The following is a 21,494-nucleotide window of genomic DNA, read 5'->3' on the forward strand; positions in this document are numbered from 1 at the left end:
ATATATTATTGTCACATGTACTGGATACGGTGAAAAGTGCACTATACAGACAAAATATATTATGCGGAGAGTATACAGAGGAGAAGGAAAGGAGAGGGTGCAGGATATTGTGTCATGGTCATAGCTAGGGTGCAGAGAAATATTGGCTTAATATGTGATAGGACCATTCAAAAGTCTGACGCCAGCAGGGAAGAAGTTGTTCTCGAGTCCGTTGGTACTTGGGGTGATTGTGGGGCTACAGGAGGTTACAAATACAGAGAAAAGGCCAAACCGTGGAGGGATCTGCAACAAGGATGAGAATTACAACATCAAGGTGTTGCTTAACTGGAAGCCAATGTAGGTCAGCACAGAAGGGTAGTGAGTGAACGGTACAAAGTGTGAGCAAGGACAGGGGTAGCAGTATTTTGGATAACCTCCAAAATGTTGTAAAGGGGACGCTGTAAAGAATGAATTGGAATAATCAAAACTGGAGACTACAAAGGGATTCAGCAGTAGTTGAGCTGAGGTAGGGCAGAGATCGGCAATGTTGTGGAGGCAGTTTTAATGAGACGACAAACTCACCCTCAAACAATTTCCTGGGTTAGGGGTGGAAATGGTAGCTCAGGCCATAGTCGTAATTACAGCACAAAGAGAGCCCCTTTGCCCATCATGTCTGCACTGGCCATCAAGCACCTATCTATTCTAATCCCATTTTCCAGCACTTGTTCCATAGCCTTATGAAGGGTAAGTCTTGCCTCACAAATTTGATTGAATTCTTTGAGGAGTAACTAAGTGTGTGGATGAAGGTAGAGCAGTTGATGTTGGATACATGGATTTTAGTAAGGCATTTGATAAGGTTTCCCATGGTAGGCTCATGAAGAAGATAAGGATGTGTGGGATAGAGTGAAATTTGGCCAACTGGATAAGTAACTGGCTGTCTCATAGAAGACAGAGGGTGGTGGTGGAAGGAAAATTTTCAGACTGGAAGCCAGTTACCAGCGGTGTACCACAGGCGTCAGTGCTGGGTCCTCTGCTATTTCTGATTTGTACCAATGAATTGGAGGAGGGGGCTGAAAGGTGTGTTGGTAAATGTGCTGACGACACTAAGATTGGTGGAGTAGTGGATGAGGTGGAGGCTCTTGCAGGCTGCAAAGAGACGTTGATAGGATGCAGAGCTGGGCCAAAAAGTGGCAGACAGAGTTTAACCCTGATAAGTGCGAGGTGATTCATTTTGGTAGGACAAATTTGAATGTGGATTACAGGGTCACAGCAAGGTTCTGAGGAATGTGAAGGTTGCCACTCAAATGGATAGAGCTGTGAAGAAGGCTTATAGTGTGTTAGCGTTTATTAACAGGGGGACTGAGTTTAAGAACCGTGGGGTTATGCTGCAACTGTACAGGATCTTGGTGAGACTGCATTTGTGTCAATTCTGGTCACCTCACTATAAGGATGTGGAAGCATTGGAGAGAGTGGAGAGGAGAGTTACCAGGATGCTGCCTGGTTTGGAGGGTATGTCTTATGAGGAAAGGCTGAGAGAGCTAGGGCTTTTCTCTTTAGAGCAGAGGAAGATGTTTATAAGATGATGAGGGGGATAGATAGAGTGGACGTTCAGAGAGTATTTCCGCGGGTGGACGTAGCTGTTAGTAGGGGGCATAACTATAAGGTTCACTGTTGGAGATATAGAAGGGATGTCCGAGAGGGTGTGGAATGAACTGCCTGCAGTGATAGTGGAATCGGACACTTTAGGAACCTTCAAGCAGTTACTGGATAGGCACATGGAGCACTCCAGAATGATAGGGAGCAGGGTAGCTTGGTCTTGGTTTTAGACAAAGCTCGGCACAACATCAAGGGCCGAAGGGCTTGTATTGTGCTGTACTGTTCTATGTTCTTTCTATACCCCCTCATAATTTTGTACATCTCAATCAGGTTCTCCCCTCAAGCTCGAAGGAACAACCCCAGCCTAAGTCAGCAACTCTTCATAGCTGAAACGCTCCAGTCCAGGGAACATCCTCGTGAATCTCCTCTGCATCTTCTCTACTGCAATCACATCTTTTCTATTGTGCAGCGACCAGAACTATACAGTACTCCAACTGTAGCCCAATGAACATTTAATACAGCTCCATCACAACATCCCTGCTAATAAAGGCAAGTATCATATGTGCCTTCTTAACCGCATTATCTATCAGCCCTGCTGCCTTTAGGGTAAGAGAGCGTAACAGTTTTAATGGGGAAAAGAGCATCAGAGTTAGAAGTGAGGGTGTGGTTGAGCAGACTGATATCTGTTGTGGTGAACAGAAGGCCAAAAAGCTAGGTGGCCAGTTGGAATATTGAATTGGGTTAGAGCTTGTCTGGGGCAGATACAGAAGAATGTTAGATTGAGTGAAGAAAAGGGGATGTGGGTGCAGTGATACAAGGAAATGATTGCGATGGCTTTATATGTGATTGATACGCTGAGATCAGCAAGGCCACATAAATTGGCCAGGTCAAGGGGGTGGTTGTGAATATGGGGCAGGGAGTTTACATAAACAAAATTTTAAGGGAGAATAGAAAGGCAGTGAACTCAGAGACAACAGGATGAATTGAAATGCAGGTTGAATCACAGAATAAGAAATCAATCAGTATAGAGGCACAGAGACAAAAAGTGAGAACAATTGTATAAAAAGGCCTGAAACCATTTTATCCAAGATTCCTTCAGGATACTCCAGCATTAATGAACAAAGATAATCAGTTGACACATGAAGCATAAGAATGCACTGAATAAAAATAGCTCACATTAACTCTATTTCTTTACCGGCCATTTTCCAATCCTCTTTCATCATACCCTTCACACAGCTTACATACTACATAAAACAGACAGTGGCTTGAACAATCACACTCAGAGAATTTCCTGGAAATACACAATTGAGATTTATGGACTTTCTCGCTGCTTTCCAAGTGATACAGTGGGCCTATTCAGGAGCCAGCTAAAAAATGGTGGTTTCATTAACATAAGAGTTTCATGTAAACAGTGTAGCTGACAATTTGTGTTAATTCTATACACTTCCTTACTTACTTCAGCATTTTCTTCATGCCTTGAGCGCAGTAAGAAGCTGTGCAAGTCACCGTGTTTCATGAAGGGCAGGATGACCATAGGTTTTGCAATCGGCTCCCTGGGGCTCATTTCCAAGCAGACTCCTAAATAAAAGGACAGTCAAATCTATTTACAATTCTTCACTGATGGCATACATATTTTCTCCCACCCCAGCCTCAATTTATTTTATGTATGCAACCATCCCCTACCCCACCACCTATTCAGTAAACTTTAATGAATTTCTAACCAACATTCTCTATGCTTCCACGTATTTCTGGAAAAAGTTTGCAGCAACTTTATTTTCAGGTTATTCACACAGGATACGATTGCAACGGGAACATAATCCAAGTGTTAATGATAATTTATGAGATGACAACTGTGCAAGGCTGCAGGAAAATTTCAGCCCTTGCATGCCTCTTTTCCATCTAAGGTAATAAGTGGAATTTATAGGGCAGAATCTTGTGCTCCCCCCAAACCCCCAAATGGAAGGAGGGGCATTTAATCAGGGAAGTGGGGTGGCAGCTGAGGGAACTGCCACCTTCCTGCCTCCATCCCAACTAAGTCTGAGGTGGGAAAGCCCATGGACCATCTTCCTATCCCGCCGCCAACTGAGATCCTCCAGTGGGTAATTAATGGCCATCTAAGGGCCTTATCCCACCCTTTTGGAATTAACCCTAGGGTGAGCATAATAAGCAAATGCTTTTGGGGTTGCTTGTGGGCTTCTTGTGGGAGGTAGTGGGAAGTCCCTTGTTCAAAAGTACTCTGTATGATCAAGACACATGGCTTTGCAAAGGGAACCCACTGACAGCCACATCCCTGCTGTTACTGCCGACACTTCTCCCAGCAGGACCCGCCTCTCTCTTTTGGAGTCAAGCCCCTGAACTGGCAAATGGCTCGAGGGCTATTGATACTGGCACACTGCATGCCAGAAGGAGCTGTGAAATTATGAACTTGCCCACCTCTATTCTTGCTCTCATTTCAGGGCAAAAGTTCTACCCTTGTACTCAGCAGGGAAGCTCCCACAGTGGAATAGTCTGCTGATGCTGAACAATAAGCCTTATACGTGATCAGTACCAATGCCCACTCGGGCAAGGAACCAACAACAAACCCGGGCACTCTATTCCAAACTATCACATGTTTAATGAAGGAATAAGAACAATGCATTATGTGATTATTATACATCATAGGGATACATTAAAGAATATACCATACCTAACAATTTAATGACATTTGGATGATCAAAATCTTTCATGCAAGCTGCTTCACTCAGAAATTCTTCAATCTCCCTTTGTGAGAAGTTATCCACTAGAACAAAAACAGCACGATTTTATTTCCAAAATCAATACAAATAAAATCCTACAGTGCAGGAGGAGGCAATTTGGCCCATCCAGCCTGCACCAACAACAATCCCACACAGGCCCTGTCTGCGTAACCCCACATATTTACCCTGCTGGTCCCCCTAACATTAAGGGGCAATTTAAGCATGGCCAAACAACCGAACCCACACATCTTTGGCGTGGGAGCACCCGGAGGAAATCCATACAGACATGGGGAGAATGTGCAACCTCCACACAGTGACCCAAAGCTGGAATTGAACCCGGATCCCTGGTGCTGTGACACAGCAGTGCTAACCACTATGCCACTGTGCCGCCCTTTGGGTGTTCTTGATCTTGGCAGTGGCTTGGAGGTCATATTGGGATGCAGGCATGGCTTCATTCTCTTCTCCCATTGACAGATGATGTCCCAGGACTTATAATGATGAGGGCAAATTTCCTTCAACTATACAACGTAAAGGTTGAAAGCTGTTGTTTTTGGTCCCAGCCATGAGCTCCATTCTCTTAGTTCTGATTCGATCCCCCTGTCTAGCCACTTTTCAGAGTGTGTTAAACCTTGGTGTGTTAATTTTTACCAATTACGTTTCAAACCCCACATTCTATGCTTCGCCAGGGCTGCTTATTTCCACAGCTGCAACATTGACAGTACTTGCCCCTACCATATTCTCAAACACAAATAAATTCTTAATCACGCCTAAACTCTTAACCATGCCCATTTCTCCAATTTCCTTCTCATTGGTCACATCCTTTCCAACAAAACCCAGTTGCCAATATCCTGCCCCACATCAAGTTCTGCTTACTCAACAAGCTCTTTCTTGCTGAACCACACTAATTTCCTGGCCAAATTCACGGAATTAAAAATGTGTCAGTTCAAAATTCTTCATAACCTTGCTCGAACCTAGTTTTGCCACTTTCCAAGACTCATACTAGCTGAGTTCAGCTCTATAACTCTGAACTTTGGTAATCCCAAACCTCTCTGGCAACGGGGTTTTCAAATCTCATATCCTGAGCTGTCGGAGACCAACTGATACATTTTGACAGCTAAGATTGATTAATAATTCCATTACAGTTTTATCAAGCAACTATAAGATTGGTGGAATATCAAGTGGTTTGACGGTGTTTTTTACTTTGTTGAGCATTCCTACAATCCCAGCCTTCCATCATACAACCACAGGTAGCAAAGTCCCCAGCTAGCTTGGTCCCACTTTCTAAACCTCCCTAAAACCTAATATCACCTTCTCTACTTACTTTCCAAATCCTTCTTAAAATCATTTTTTCAATTAAATCTTTAGTCATCTTTCAACTGTTCCAACAGGGCTCAGTGTTGATTCATTTTTCAAAACTTTTCTCTATATACATGTTTATAGCCTGTGTCAGAGGCAATACAGAACATAAAGATACATAAGAAGCGGGACTTTCCAGCTACGTTCGCCTCTAGAATGAAAAATCCCACCCGAGGTCAATGGACCTCTGTTCGTGTCCCGCTCGCTACGATTCCCATGGCAGGCGGGATGGGAAAATTTCGCCCATGACCTTTCTTTATTTCCTGTTACTTATTGCAGCGGTGGCATCCTTACGTTTCATGGTTTTAACAGCTACTTTCTGACTGGTGCCATCAGCCTGTTTAATGTGTCCCTCCATGACAGAGCCAAACTCCCCTGTAAGAAAATAGAACATAAAAATTAATTAGCTATTAGGTTTCCATATCCAGAATTTGAAACAACTCACATGCATTAGTTGTGCTAACATCAGAGAGCAGAGTAAAAGTTGCCCCGCCCCCGTGGGAAATTGGCTCATTTTTGCCCTACTTAATAAACCTACACTATCAGCCACTTAAACTGATTCGCAGGTCTTTACATGTATTATCTTTACAAGTTTGACTAAATGGCTGCAGAGTTTTATGGGTCAGAACCAAGATTCCGCTCAATTTTGTTCTAGAGTACATGGGTGACTTATTTTAGTGCATGTCCTTTAAACATTTTGTTCATCTGTGCATGTGCAGTAACTTAAAGTAATCAATTTGTACCTGGACTGCATGAAGACATCCAGGAATATGGTTTAAATTGCCCCATATCTTGAAACAGAATTTAAACTCTGTGATCTGTGTTTGAAATTGGCCCAGATCATTCCAGTCTGACAGCTGTAGCAACACTGGGCAATAGATTTCTTCACTTCAGCCCCCATGCCCTGTCCTCCACCCTGCAACTTTCCATGTTTTTTCATGGGATGTGGCTGCTGCTGGCATTTATTGCCCATCCTTACATGCCCTTGAGAAGGTGGTGATGCACCACCTTTTTGAACTGCTGATTCTGTGAGATGTAGGTACATCCATAGTACCGTTTGGAAACTAATTCATTGTCCAAACTAATTTGTCGGTAAATTCTCCCCTATTCTGTGAACACAATACTTAAAATAATACGCCTCAGCTATTCACATTATCGAACATCCTTAGCAGTTGAGCAAAGCTCTTTCGACTCTGCTCCAACATATGAAATAGAAGACCACACAGCTTTGCCAATCAGTATGAACAGGTTGATCCTGGGATTTCAACTCCACTTTCCTACCTGCTCTTGATATCCATCGATTCCACAAGATACCAAAAATCTGTCTCTCAGCCCTAAATATATCTATTGATGGTCCATCCACAAATCCACACCTCTAAGATCATGATTACCTGCACCACTAGCCTGTCCTTTCTCTTTAACTTTCTAAATCATCAAAACCACTCACCCCACCCCACTATCATTTAACTTAAACTTCTCTCTGCAGAACTAGCTCTATGACTTGCCAGGACATTGGTCCAAGTGCATTCAGATGAAGACCATCACACTTGTACAGCTTTCTCCTTCCTTAGTACGGCTACTGGTGCCCCAAAAACAGAAATCCATTTCACCCTCACCAATATTTCAGCCACGTCTTCAACTTTTGATTCTTATTTACACCAACACTATGTTAATTTGCTCATGGCTCAGGTAGTAAAGTAGATTTTATCATGTTCATCACATTCTGCTTTTTAATTTAGTCCCTAGCTGCTCATATTCCCTCAGTAAAGTGTCTGTCTTACCCAAATCATGGTGCGTCTCCTACTCCAAGATTCTCTCTAGCCCAGAAGAGTTGCCCTTAAACCTGGCACCAGCTAAGCTTGGAACTCATGGTCTCAGCTTTAAAGAACAGTATCTACCTTACTGACTATGCTGTTTCCTAATACAACTATATTCCACTTTACTCCCCCCACTTGAATGGCTTCCTGCACTGTGGTGCTGTGGTCAATGTGCTCATCCATCCTGCATTCTCTCTTCACGTCCAAACAAGCTGCAAGAACCTCAAACCTATTGGACAATTGCAGGGGGATGAAGACCCTTCATTGCTAACTTCTGGGTCTCCATATCTGCCTCATTCACAGTTAGCCTCTCTTGTCCCTGACAATGGGTCAAATCTCAAGTACCTAACCAAAGTGGTGTGATTGCCTCTTGGAACAAACATCCAAGTAACTTTCCCCATCCCTGCTGCATCTCAGTCTTGGATGCTCGGACATCAGCTCATTAACTCTGAGCTGAAGATTCCTGAGATGCAGATGATTAGTGTAGACTTGTTTGCCGTGGCTCACACCAGTGTCCACCAGCTCCCACATGCTACAGCTGCAACACATCAACTGCCACCTTCATTGTGTTTTATTTAATAAATTAGGTTTCAAGTTTAGAAAAATCTTTCAAGTGTTACCTTTAATTAGATAAAGTAGTTTAACGCGTTAAGCCACAAACTTAATGCAATACTTTTATCTCCCCAGTACCAACAATGGCACCAACCTTTGCTGCAAAAGAGTTCTTTGGTTTTACTTTTTGATAGGCTCACCCAAGACGAGTAGTACAGTTTGTATCTGTCTCAGCCTACCCCATATGACTTGGAACCAAAAAATCCTACAGTGCAGGAGGCCATTTGCTCCATCGAGTCTGCATCGACCACAATCCCATCCAGATTCTATCCCCATTACCCTAGTTAAATTATTTAAAGTGTTATGGATTAAAAACCTGAGAACAATGCAGGAGAACAAGAATAGCAACAGCTGTTGAGGCAACAGTTACAGAAAGTGTCTGAGTTGCAAAGCTGACAATTTAGCTGATTGCCATCACAAAACAGACAAGTGGCAAAAGGAGGACAAATCAAATTCACAAGGCAGTGTCGAAAACTCTGAAAGGGAGGGAAAGAGCCCAGATCTTAGAATGGCTTCACATCCTGCTCTCCCAATCGTATACCATTTATGGCAGGCTGGAAATTGCAAGTTTCTATTCATTACCTTACCTTCACCCAGAGCTTTACCCAGAGTCAATAGATGCCTGTCAGTCATTACATCCTGCAGCTTCTCTTTCAGCTCTTCACGGATTCCCAAATGATCTACTGTGAGAAGAAATAGTGAAGATTTAAAGTTAGTTCATGGAATCGCACCATTTCACAACACCAAAACAGATCTGTGCTAGTAATTTTCTGCATGAGGCACTTGTTCTAACCTCACTCCCTCATTCCCTTTAATAATTCAGGCATAAACATTCCTTTTAGAAATTCTGATATTCTTCTTTCTATATTATAGTGCTCTATCTTCTGATTTAAAAATAAAATGTTCCAAGTAAATCATTGCACTGCCCTGATGTACTGGTAAATTCAGAACCTACAGGAAAATCCCCTGCTTACATGAACACTGCAATGAAGTTACTCTGAAAATTCCCCCAGTTACCACACTTCAGCACCTATTCAGGTACAGAGAGGGAGAATTTAGAATTGCTACGCACCTAACCTGCACATCCTTGGACTGTGGAAGGAAACCCATTCAGACACGGGGAGAATATGCAGACAGCGCATGGATAGTGACCCAAGCCAGGAACTGAACACAAGTTCCTGGCGCTGTGCGACAGCAGTGCTAATCACTTTGCTGTCCTTTGTGAGGAGAAACAAAAATCGATCAGGAAGAGTTAGAACATCCATGTGATAGTGTGCAAGTAGCAATCAGTGACAGTTGGAACCCCAAACACAGTCACTAACTTGGCTCATGCTGTTAAAATGTAGACACTTAGCCGAGACACTAGAGGATTGTTAACATAGTATCAGAAAAGAAAGCGTCAAGGACGAAAGTTGGAATATCAAAATAATCTACTTTTCAATTTGTTGCAAAATCCAAGTTTCTTCTTGTTGGTAGCTTTAAAATAGAGAATTATTAAAATAAACATTGAACTATTTGTACAAAGCTTTTGACTATGGGTGGTGTTTTCCTAGTGCAGGATTTATGGGGCTAATTATAACCTAACCGTGCTGGCAGCAAACTGATAGGATGCAATCAGCCACTGCCTGAAAAGCAAAGTTTGGATGAGATGGAGAACAAGTGGGCAATCTGATCTGTGGAATAACAGGCTTCTATTCATTGTTCCCTCAACATAGTTTCCAGTCTCGATCATGACCATGAGTAGGAACACAAAGGCCTTCCGCACTTACGTGGACTGGACATTATGTATCTTCTTATGGCTGATTGAGGTGAGGAGTTAGGATAAAATGATCCTCGTGAAGAAAACACATCCAAAATCAGTAACGTTATGTAAACAAATGATTCAACCATCTCATATGGTTCACTGCTGCTTGCTTGCTTTCTGCCAATACTCCTGTTTCTACCAATAATATTTGACTTTTGCATCACAGGGTAGAGATTCTAATCTCCAGATCAAATATGAATGTTTAAAATGTTGTGCTACATTCCCGTGTATGCTAGCTTGTTAGATTTGTATGTTAGATTCATTTTAACTATCTCATTTTAAATGTATTAATTCCCATGTAAAGGCTGTGACCAGAGGAATACAGAATGTGTGTGTTTGATATTCACAGATCATAGTTTCTACCATTGCACCCTTTTTACTTTAGGAAAACAGCAGATTTTAAAGGAAGAGCCCTTACGTGTAACCTCCACTGCTCTACGCGAGTAGGTTTTCCTTGCTCTGTAGTGGACAGTTGGTTCACAGTCCTCTCCATCACCAAATGCATTCCTGCATTCAAAAAATGAAACAATACGGTTAAGCACAAAAATAACATCGATAAGATAAGTATTTGACAATTCTATGTTTGACACATGAAAGCCTACTTCTTTTTTATAAAGCAGTCCCAAATCCAAAATATTTCTGAAAAGAAATTAGTTATTTTTATCCATTTTGCAAGTTTCCCAAAGTTATCTATTATTGATAGGGTAAGGGAACTGCTCCACGCCTCAGCAAACCATAAGAAGATACATAACGTCCAGTCCACTTAAGTGCGGAAGGCCTCTGCGTTCCCACTCAAGGTCATGACCGAGAAACTATGTTGAGGGAACAATGAATAGAAGCCCATTATTCCACAGTGTATCTATTGTTGTGTTATCTACTACTGTTGTAAGACAATAAAGTACAACTTGAATTGGTGCGATAATTTTTTTTAAAGAAGTTTATTTATTAGTATCACAAGTAGGCTTACATTAACACTGCAATGAAGTTACTGTGAAAATCCCCTAGTCACCACATTCTGGCACTTGCTCGGGTACACTGAGGGAGTTAGCCAATGAACCTAACCGGCACGTCTTTCGGATGTCGTGGGAAGACACACCACCTGAAGGAAACCCACACAGACATGGAGGGAATGACACTGACCCAAGCCTGGAATTGAACCCAGGTCCCTGGCGCTGTGAGGCCACCCATAATGCAAGTTCAGCATCAGCAAGTTAACCAGTCAGAAGTCCTTTTTGCTTCTGAATTTTATCTTCTTTGACAAAGAGACAGAATGCAAAAGCAACAAAGAAAGATTTTCAAGTATATTACTTAGTCCAATGATCAGCCCAAGTTCTCCTAACTGTAAAGAAGAAACATTTCTGCAGTATTAGCTGCCGCTGGCAATGGGACACCTCTTTTATCTCAGCATCATGTTATAGGATCGAAAGACTGAGGAGCAGGAATAGGCCTTGTGGCACTTGAACCTGCTTCGCCAGTCACTAAGCTCATAACTGATCACTGGTCTCAACACCACTTTGCCATCCGTCCCCCATAACCCTTGACTCCCTTGTCTGTCAAAAACCTGTTTAACTTTGCTTTGAATAACTTCTATGACCCGACTTCCACTGCTCTCTGGGGAAGAGAATTCCACATACTAATAACCTGCAGAGAAAATAAATTCTCCTCATCTCAGTCTTAAAAGGGAGACCTCTTATTCTTAAACTGTTGTCTCCTAGCTCTCATCGCCCCGATGAATGGAAACATTCCTCACGATATTTATCCAGTCATGTCTGCTCAGTATCTTCTATCTTTCAATAAGATTCCCGCTCAATCAGATAAACTCCAATGGGAATAAGCCTAACCTGTTCTACCTTTCTTCATAGGATAAGCCCTTTCTTCATCCCAGGAATGAGTCAAGCGAACCTTCTCTGTACTGCTTCTAACACAATTATATCAAATGAAGAGACCAAAACTTTGCACAGTATTCCTAATGTGGTTTGACCAATGCCTGTACAGCTGCAGTAAAACTTCCCTACTTGTATATTTCATTCCCCTTGCAATACACACCAACATTCCATTTGTCTTCTTAATCATTTGCTGTACCTGCATATTAACTTATGATCAACATACGAGTACACCCAGATCCCTCTGCAATCTTTTCCCATGTAAATAGTATACTGCTTTCCTATCCTTCCTGCCAAAATGGACAAGTTCCCATTTTCTCATGTTGTAATCCAGCTGACAATTGTTTTCCCAGTCACTTAACCTGTCTACATTGCTTTGTCGACTCTCTACCTCCTCTTAACAACTTACTTTCTGACCACGCTTGATGCCATCAGCTAAGTTAGCGATGGACGTTAGGTAGCTTCATCCAAATCATTGAACAAATCATCAATTGCAGCAGCGCATATCATGAGATCTCAGCCTAGCAAGTCACATGAATATGTGGCATGAAGATCCACTGTGCCTGCAATGGATCTCTGCAAGAACTGTTTAGTTAATCCCCACTTCATAATCCAGCAAATTTCTCCCCTTCAATTACCCAATTCCCTATTGAAAATAGTCAGCAGTAATTTGTAAAGATGAGCTTTGCCATCTTTGGTAAGGGTTAACTAGACAGTAGGGTATTACCCCATTAGTAATTAAGGCTATTCTAAATCCTACAAAAAGATCAACACTGTTTATGATTATTTAGTACTCAAAAGAACAGAACTCCTGAAAATCCATCCACTGTTAAATCAACGTATGTTTAAATGCACTTGACCAAATACTATTCCCAAATGTCCTCAGCATTTTAAAAACTCATTTATAGGATGTGGGCATTGCTGGCTAGACCAGCACTTATTGCTCATCCCTAGTTGCCCTTGAGATGGTGAGCTGCCGCCTTGATCACTGCAGACCCTGGTATGTAGGTACGTCCACCTGACGAAAGAACAGCGTCCCAAAAGCTTGTGGCGTTTACTATCAAATAAACCTGCTGGACTTTAACCTGGTGTTGTGAGACTTCTTACTGTTTACACCCCAGTCCAACACCGGCATTTCCACATCGTGTAGGTACATTCACAGTGCTGTTAGGCAGGAAGTTCCAGAATTTTGACCCAGTGACAGTGAAGGAACAGTAATATATTTATTTCTAAGTCAGGATGGTGATTGTCTTGGAGGGGAACCATCAGGTGGCAGTATTTCCTGGTATCTGCTGCTCTTGTCCTTTTGGATGGTAGTGGTAGTGGGTTTGAGAGGTTCTGCCTCAGGAACCGTACTGAGTTCCTGCAGTGCATCTAGTACATGGCACACATGTCTACCACTGTTTATCAGTGGTGAAGGGATTCAATGTTTGTGGAAGAGGTCACAATCAAGTGGGTTGCTTTGTCCTGGATGGTGTTAAGCAAGATGCACTCATCCAGGCCTTTGGAGAGTATTTCATTACACTCCTGACTTGCAACTTGTAAATAAATGGTAAATAAATTTGGGGAATCAGGAGGCGAGTTACTGCAAAATTGCTAGCCATTAACATGCTCTGGTAGCCACAGTATTTATATGATTAGTCCGCTAAACAGCCACCCTGGATGTTGATCGTGGGGGATTCAGCGATGATAATGCCATTGAATGTCACAGGGTGATGGTTAGATTCTCTCTTGTTGGAGAGAGTCATTGCCTGGCACTTGCGTGGCACAAATGTTACTTGCCACTTATCAGCCCAAGCTTGGATATTGTCCAGGTCTTGATGCATTTAGACATAGGTTGTTACAGTATCTGTGGAGTCGCAAAAGATACTGACCATTGTGCAATCATCAGCGAACATCCCCACTTTTGACCATATGATGAAAAGACGGTCATTGATAAAGCAGCCGAAGATGGTTGGACACAACCCAGGGGAACTCCTGCGGTGACGTCCTGGAACTGAGATGATTGACCTCCAATTGCCACAACAGATTTCCAAAAGGAAGCTTCGCCTTCATGTCATTCCAAACGTTAATCAGTGATACCCAGATCTTCACCCATTGATTGCAAATAGGCAGGAAAATGCAGCCTAACGCCAAAATAAACTGGTCCTTTTGACTGTTTCACTAAAGCCATTTATTGCATTTCACACAAATGAAAACATTTATTATTCAGAACCCAGTCTTATCTGAAACTGATGAGGTAGCATGTCAGTGAAAAAAGCTGGAATGCTGGGGAATTATCCTGATTTACTGAAACCCCAAACTGATGCATAAACAGGCTTTCCATTGATTTTCAGCCAAAGTTACAGCAATCAGTTGGGAAAACGTCCCAAGAAAATAATGTCAGCACAAGAACTTTACTCTTTCTAAATTCAGAAGATGGACAAGAAGGGGGCAGAAGGCAGTTTGACCCAATTTACCGCATCAATCTAGTAAATTCAAAAAGTCTCTGCAGTTTATAACTGCCCCACCATCTCCACTTCTGCATAGTTGTCTTAAGTAATTAGTTTTTACTCCCAACTCAATACTGAATTCCAAGCTAAATGTCATCACTTTAAAAAAAAAGAGCTTTCTGAAACTGGTCTTAAGTTTGCTTTTCAACATCTTGCATCTGTGTTCCCTTGTCCTGTGCAGAAACAAAGGTATTTCAGTCTACTCAGAACATCTTTTTGGGGAAAACAAAGATAGAGTAGACTTTACAAATTAATTATTAAAAGTTAGCAACATTTTAAAGCCAACTTCAAGGCTTTACTGGATGGAAAATTAGCACAGTCGAGGTATTTGTTTGAAAAATGTACCCTGAATGTTTCTTTCCCTATCGCATTTTGTCAAGTTAACAACTGGAATTCTCCCGTCCTGCTCGCCATGGGATTTGTAGCAGATTGGGTGGGGGAGTTGGTCGGGGGCGGGGGGAGGAACCATGAAAAGGTCCACTGATTTTGGGCGGGATATTCCAGTTTTGAGGCAAGCGTGACTGAAGAATCCCATCCAACGTCTCCGTGGCTCCTTCAGCAGCAAAGGCCCAAAGGACATACAAATGTAACAATGGAACACACCCTGGAAATTATCAGGAATGAACAGTTGCTTTGTGCTGCTTATCAAGCAAAGCTGCTGACTCCAAATCCTGTCCAGTCAAAACGTGGGAGGCGGGGGGAAAGGAAATGCAAAACCTGACTCTCTTTCAGCTCAAGGTTTCTTTCAATCTCATCACACTGTCACTGGAACAAAAGGGACACAATGCAAACAAACTCCAGGCATGCTGAAAATTAGCTCAAGATTGGGGGGTAGGGTGGCATGGTGCAAAGAGTCAAAAACACACTCAAGACACATTGCCATTGCTGACGTTCATCAATTATGTGATCAGCAGGGGGGCAACTTCTCATGACTGTTCCCACTAAAGTGGTGATTTTCAGCCCAACTGCTGTAATTTTGCTTAACAAATCCTCAAATCAATGAAAGTCCTGGTTTCGCAGCATTGCTGAGCAACAGCAAACATAGAACATAGAACCCTACAGTGCAGAAACAGGCCCTTTGGCCCATCGAGTCTGCACCAAACACAATCCCACCCAGACCCTATCCCCACATCCCTATACATTTACCTGCTAATCCCACTAACCTACACATCCCAGGACACTAAGGGGCAATTTTAGCATAGCCAATGAACCTAACCCGCACATCTTTGGACCGTGGGAGGAAACCGGAGCACCCGGAGAAAACCCACGCAGACGCTGTGGAGACAACTCAGAAATACGTTTACACATCTGTGCTCAGTGATTTAAAGATCTGCCAAATAACAACTTTCTAAATCTAGTTTCTCAGAATTGAGGCTTTCCTGATTTTCAGCCTGACTGACATTTGGCTTGTGTCATGTCTGCTCCAATGACGGTGTGGAAAACTGTAAAGAGTATTCAGCTGTCACTGAGTCAGGTTTGTGTTTTGCTCTACCATTCTGACTTGGTCTTGTTTTAGGGTCAGCAGCTTTCACCAATGGGCAGCTTGAAACAACCCTGGGCATTCAGGCGGCTGAAGGGACAACTTAAATAACTGCGATTTAAAAACTTATCCCCAAACAGGGAGTGCAAGACAGCTGAAAAATTAAAATTAAGTAAAATGTTGAAAATTTGAATTTTTTTTCAAACAGTACAAGTTACAAAAGGTTGATTAATTTGGATTGGACAGTAAATGCAGAATTAAAGTCAAGATATATGATATAAAGAACATAAGAAAGAGGAGGATCAGATGATTCAGTTCTTCGAGCCCACTCCATTATTTAATGAGATTGTGGCTGATCTTCTATTTCAATATTGTTTTCCTTGCACTATCCCTGTTGACGTTTTTAACATTTGGAAACATATATTTCAGTCCTGAACATACTCAATGACTGAGCCTCCACAGTCCTCTGTGGAAGGGAATTCCAAAGATTCCCCACCCCTGACTGAAGGAATTCCTCCTCATCTCAGTACTGGCCTGCCCTTTATTCTGAGGCTGTGGTGCCCAAATCTAAAATCCCCAAGAAACATACTTACTGCATTTACCCTGATGAGCTCTAAGAATTTTGAGAGTTTGAAATGAAATCACCTTCTCATTCTTCTAAACACATGAGGATTTAATTGTATTGAAAGAGGTAGGATTTAAGAAGCAATTTAAAGTTGGAAAGGGAAGTAAAGGTAGAGAGGCTTAGTAAAGGAAACTTGAAACCTAGGACCTCAGCTGTTGAAGGCATGACCATCAGTGGAGAAGCAATTAAAATTGGGGATGCTCAAAAAGCCTGAATTAAAAGGAACACGGCTATCTCAGAGGATTGAGAGGCTGAGAGAGGTAATGGATCGTGGATCCCTATAGTTACTGATAACTTTCGAAAGATACCTTGAAATCCAGCAACCAACTGGAAGGATCACAGAACAAGATTTAATGTTACAAGGCTTTTACTATGACAATTAAAAGTACCAACACTTTCATTAGGCAAAACAAGGTGATAATAGTGGAATCACTTCAATGCATTCAACAGTAATTCCTACCTACACTAGTTTTACAGATCATTACTCCATTTAAGCAAACAGATTAATAATGTTGAAATAGCAGAAATGCAAATGTGGCTAATAAGTCCTCTAATAAAGTAGGGGCAAAGTGGCATTGTGATATTGTCGCTGGACTAATAACGCAGAGTCCCAGGGCAACGCTTTATTGGGGCACTGGTTTGAATCCCACCATGACAAATTAAATCAATAAAAGCCTGGAATTAAAAGTTGAAAGACTTGCAACAACCAACTATTGTTGCAAAAACCCATCTAGTTCATTAATATCCTTTAAGGTAGGAAATCTGCCATCCTTAACTGGTCTGGCCTATGTGTGATCTACAGCAACACAGTTGACTCACAGCACCAGGGACCCAGGTTCAATTCTGGCCTCGGGTCACTGGCTGTGTGGAGTTTGCACATTCTCCCAGTGTCTGCATGGGTTTCCTTTGGGTGCTCTGGTTTCCTCCCACAGTCCAAAGATGTGCTGATTAGATGGATTAGTCATGTTACTTTGTCCCTGAGTGTCAGGGGGATTAGCAGGGTTAATAAGTGGGGTTGCAGGGAGAGGGTGGGATTGTTGTCAGTGCAGACTCAGTGGGCCTAATGGTCTCCTTCTGCACTGTGGGATTCTATAATAACTCTATGATTCTTAAATGCCCTGTGAAATGCCTCATGCCACTCAGTTCAAGGGCTTTTAGAGATGGGCATTAAATGCTGGCCCAGCTAAACTTCTTTTCAATGCCCACATTCCATGAATGAATGAGTAAAAAAAACCAAATATTTGATAGGAGAAAAAGCAGGAACAGTGATTACCTTTCTCTGAATGTAAAATAGGATTTAAGTTAAGAATATAAAATGAGGTGCATACCATATGATCACTGCCATTCAATTATAGCTAATTTCCTGTCTCAATTCCAATTTCCTGCCAGTTCTTGTATCCCTAGATTCACTTAAAACATACCTCTCTGCCTCAGCCTTGGATACAACCAACAGTGGTATATTCACAATATTTTACAGAGCGAGGAACTACTTTCTCTGGTGGTGAGCGAGTGTGAGGATTCCTTAAAATTGGAGCAAACAGCTAGGCCATTGAGGTCGATTCAGTGTCAGGCAGCATTTCTTCACACCAGGGTAATAGAAATCTGGAAATCTCTCCCTCTAAAAGCTATGGAGGCTGGGGGTCATTGACAATTTTGAAACGGTGATGGAGAGTGTGTTTCATTATACAATAGTCTTAAGAGGTTATGAAACCAAGGTATGTAGATGAAGTCGAGATGCAGATCAGCCATAAATAGTGGAACTGACTCAAGGGAGGGAATAGTTTATTCCTGTTCTCCAGTGTTTAGCTTGGCAGCTTGCAGTTAATATTCGAGTAATGAGCTGCAAACATTTGGCTGTAATATCTCATTTTTAACATCTCATACGTGACCAGAGAGGCAGGATATATTCCATGGGCATTGTTGGCAGTCCAAGGGTTAACCTGTTTCTTTGAAACTGAAGCCAAATCTGCTGGGCCTAGTCAGGAGAAAATTCCTAAAATTCTTGGCAGTGGAAGAATTAGAAGGCATAGCAGAATTACAAAATGGAAGGAAATCCTAGGCGTGCCATTCTGCTGAATGCTTCAAGTAAACAAAGGGCCAGGTTTTTAGCTGTAGCATATCAAATCCATCTGCTGTGACTTAGACTTGCTTCTAAATGCTTCAGCTCTGAAAGCTTTTGCCCACAAAGTTGTCATTAAGTGGCGACTCTACAGGAGAAGAGCATCTGAATCTACAGGAGAAGAGCATCTGAATCAACAGGGCATCTTCTTAACCATTCAGATTGCAGGATATGTATTGAACGATCAAGAAATACAATGAATTAGAGGCTGAATTCAATATCAAAAGGAAGAGAAAGGGAGGAAGAAAGGAATTCAACTTGAATTCTTAAAAAATTCAACCCTGATGGAATGAGACTACACAATTGGTACCAAAGGGGTTGACCAGTAATAATTAACCATGATGCGCAAATGCCGACGTTGGATTGGGGTAAGCACAGCAAGAAGTTTCACAACTCCAGGTTAAAGTCCAAAAGGTTTATTTGGAATCACGAGCTTTCGGAGCACTGCTCCTTCCTGCTTTTCCTACTCACCTGATGAAGGAGCAGTGCTCCGAAAGCTCATGATTCCAACTAAACCTGTTGGACTTTAACCTAGTGTTGTGAGACTTCTTATTGTGGCAATAATGAACATTTAGCACCGTGTTATAATAATTCTTAAGCTTGTAATGATTAGACTTTCTACATGTCCATTATCCTTTGGGGAGAAATGATTTTGCTGAACTCTACCCTTGCTCCAGGTTTTTATATTTTGTCCTCTGGTTCTAGTTTCATTGTCCCAACTTTGCAATAGCTTTATTGTCTCGAATGCACATTGTTTTGTTCAAAGAAATAAATAGAGTGAGAAACACCCTGTTAATTCTTCTTTGGGACATAAAGGGAAGGAGAGAAGGCCTATCACAGGAACTCTGAGGGAACATTTAAGACCTTTGTTCAGTCGAGTCAAAAACCATCAAGCTTTATAGTTCAGGAGTAAGCCATTTGGCCCACCATGTTGGCTGGTTAATCCTGCTGTGCCATGTTTTTCCCATAATCTTCTTCCAAACCCAACATTTATCTAATTTTTCTGATTGCAAAGTCTTTAATAGTATTCACAATTACGAGGTTCAAAGCAAGTTCAAGTACATATAAGAAACTGGTATCATTTGTGTTTAGCCATGCTTTCTCACTGTCTCACAATCATAATAATGTTATTTTCTCCACAAACTACAGATTCTCATTCATCCATTAAAAAAATGACCATCTTAAAATAACCAGTTTTTTTTTAACCCTTCAGTTGCCTTCCAGACCATTGGAGATTTTTTTCTGAAGTGGCAAAGAAACTACTAACACTGTAACCTGGTTTGGTGAATTATCAGACACACTTCCATTTTTATTGGTATTGTGTATAGTAGTTAACAAAAGCAGAAAATGCTGGAAAATCTCAGCAAGTTTGGCAGCATCTGTGGAGAGAGAAGAAAGCCAACGTTTTGAGTGTAGATGACCCTTTTCTCTCTCCACAGATGTTGTCGGACTGGCCAAGATTTTACAGCATTTTCTGTTTTTGTTTCAGATTCTAGCATCTGCAATATTGTATTTTTATCTTTGTGTGTAATAGAGAAGATCATTTCTCTTTCTTTCATGAGAATTCTTTTACGTTTGAATGGTTGAAGCCAACAATACTGACCCAAACTTGGTCTCCATCATCCGCTTTTTCATGGCTGTATAGATGAACGCTACTAAAATAATTATGCCGCTGACACAAATGATTCCAATTAAGGCCATTAGGGAATGCTGGGTATCACCGCCATTAGCAGCTGAAGTAGTTGAGAATGGTGAAAGTATTACCTCACCTGCAAGGAAACAAATACAAGGAAAAATTAGAAATTAGATTTGGATTCATGAAACTAATAAATTAGTACAAATCGTTCATGCAGAAGGACACACCAAGTATAGTTTTAAAAAAGACTATGTTTTGCCTTTTATTAACTTCAAGAGAGCTGCAATGTGATAACAGCTTGCACTTTTCTGTCAGCCATGATGCAGAAACAACATCTTCTGAGTACTTGACCAGAGGGTAATGACAGAACGGGTGGGATTTAACAGACTTGCTCACCCCGAAACCATAACATCCCACCAGAGGTCAACGAACCTTCCTATGCTCTGCCCCTCAACCACTCCGATTCCTGTGGTGGTGAGCAGGATGGTAAAATTCTGGCCAACGGTGCAGACAACAGGAGAAATTGAAGCAGGATGAATCAATAGAATGGTTGATGAGACAAGACTTGAATAGTCCTTTTGGAAGGCATCAAGTCACAGAATACATTTTTCAAAACATGACAGGTATTGCAGATGCAGCAGAGTGAGACAATATTGGAAACCAGGTCCAATCAGGATTTTTGAACATGAGTGGATATCAGAGAGAAGGCAAATCTCAATACTGAAAATATCCTAGGTGAAGCTCATTTTCTCATGTGTGTTCAACAGGTTGGCATTTCCAAAAGAAAGAGACATGATACTTCTCAATAAGATCACGAGAGGTTGAGTTTAGAAGAATTTTCGTAAGAAAATCCCTCCATAGCCAGGATCAACCTAGTGAATCTTCTCTGGAATGCCTCCAATGCCAATATATCTTTCCTTAAGTAAGGGGACAAAAGCCGTTCACAGTATTCCAGGTGTGGTCTAACTAGTGTCTTATTTGGTTTTAGAAAGACTTCCCTCTTTTTATTTTTGATTTGATTTATTACTGTCACATGTAATAGTACACAGCGAAAAGTATTGTTTCTTGCACGCTACAGATAGAGCATGCCATTCACAGAGAAGGAAACGAGAGAGTACAGAATGTAGTGTTACAGTCATAGCTAAGGTGTAGCGAAAGATCAACTTAGTGCAAGGTAGGTCCATTCAAAAGTTTGATGGAAGCAGGGAAGAAGTTGTTCTCGAGTCAGTTGGTATGTGACCTCAGACTTTCGTATCTATTCCCGATGAAGGTGGTGGAAGAGAGAATGTCCGGGGTGCATGGGGTCTTTAATTATGCTGGATGCTTTGCTGAGGCAGCGGGAAGTGTAGACAGAGTCAAT

At 41.7% G+C, this 21,494-nt stretch overlaps 1 protein-coding gene across 1 annotated transcript in view; it reads right to left on the reverse strand.

Moving 5' to 3' along the window:
• The window catches only part of mertka (c-mer proto-oncogene tyrosine kinase a), a 127,330-nt gene that overhangs the window by 11,510 nt on the left and 94,326 nt on the right, over positions 1–21,494 (reverse strand). The window contains exons 10-15 of the mRNA XM_080193392.1: positions 20,102–20,267; positions 10,318–10,406; positions 8,683–8,778; positions 5,961–6,041; positions 4,262–4,354; positions 3,032–3,153 (exon numbers count right to left, since the gene is read on the reverse strand). Coding sequence (XP_080049518.1) covers positions 3,032–3,153; positions 4,262–4,354; positions 5,961–6,041; positions 8,683–8,778; positions 10,318–10,406; positions 20,102–20,267 — 647 coding nt within the window. The remainder of the gene's footprint in view (positions 1–3,031; positions 3,154–4,261; positions 4,355–5,960; positions 6,042–8,682; positions 8,779–10,317; positions 10,407–20,101; positions 20,268–21,494) is intronic.

This window comes from Carcharhinus amblyrhynchos, chromosome 7, assembly GCF_965287045.1.
Source record: "Carcharhinus amblyrhynchos chromosome 7, sCarAmb.v2.hapA, whole genome shotgun sequence".
Lineage (NCBI taxonomy): Eukaryota > Metazoa > Chordata > Chondrichthyes > Carcharhiniformes > Carcharhinidae > Carcharhinus > Carcharhinus amblyrhynchos.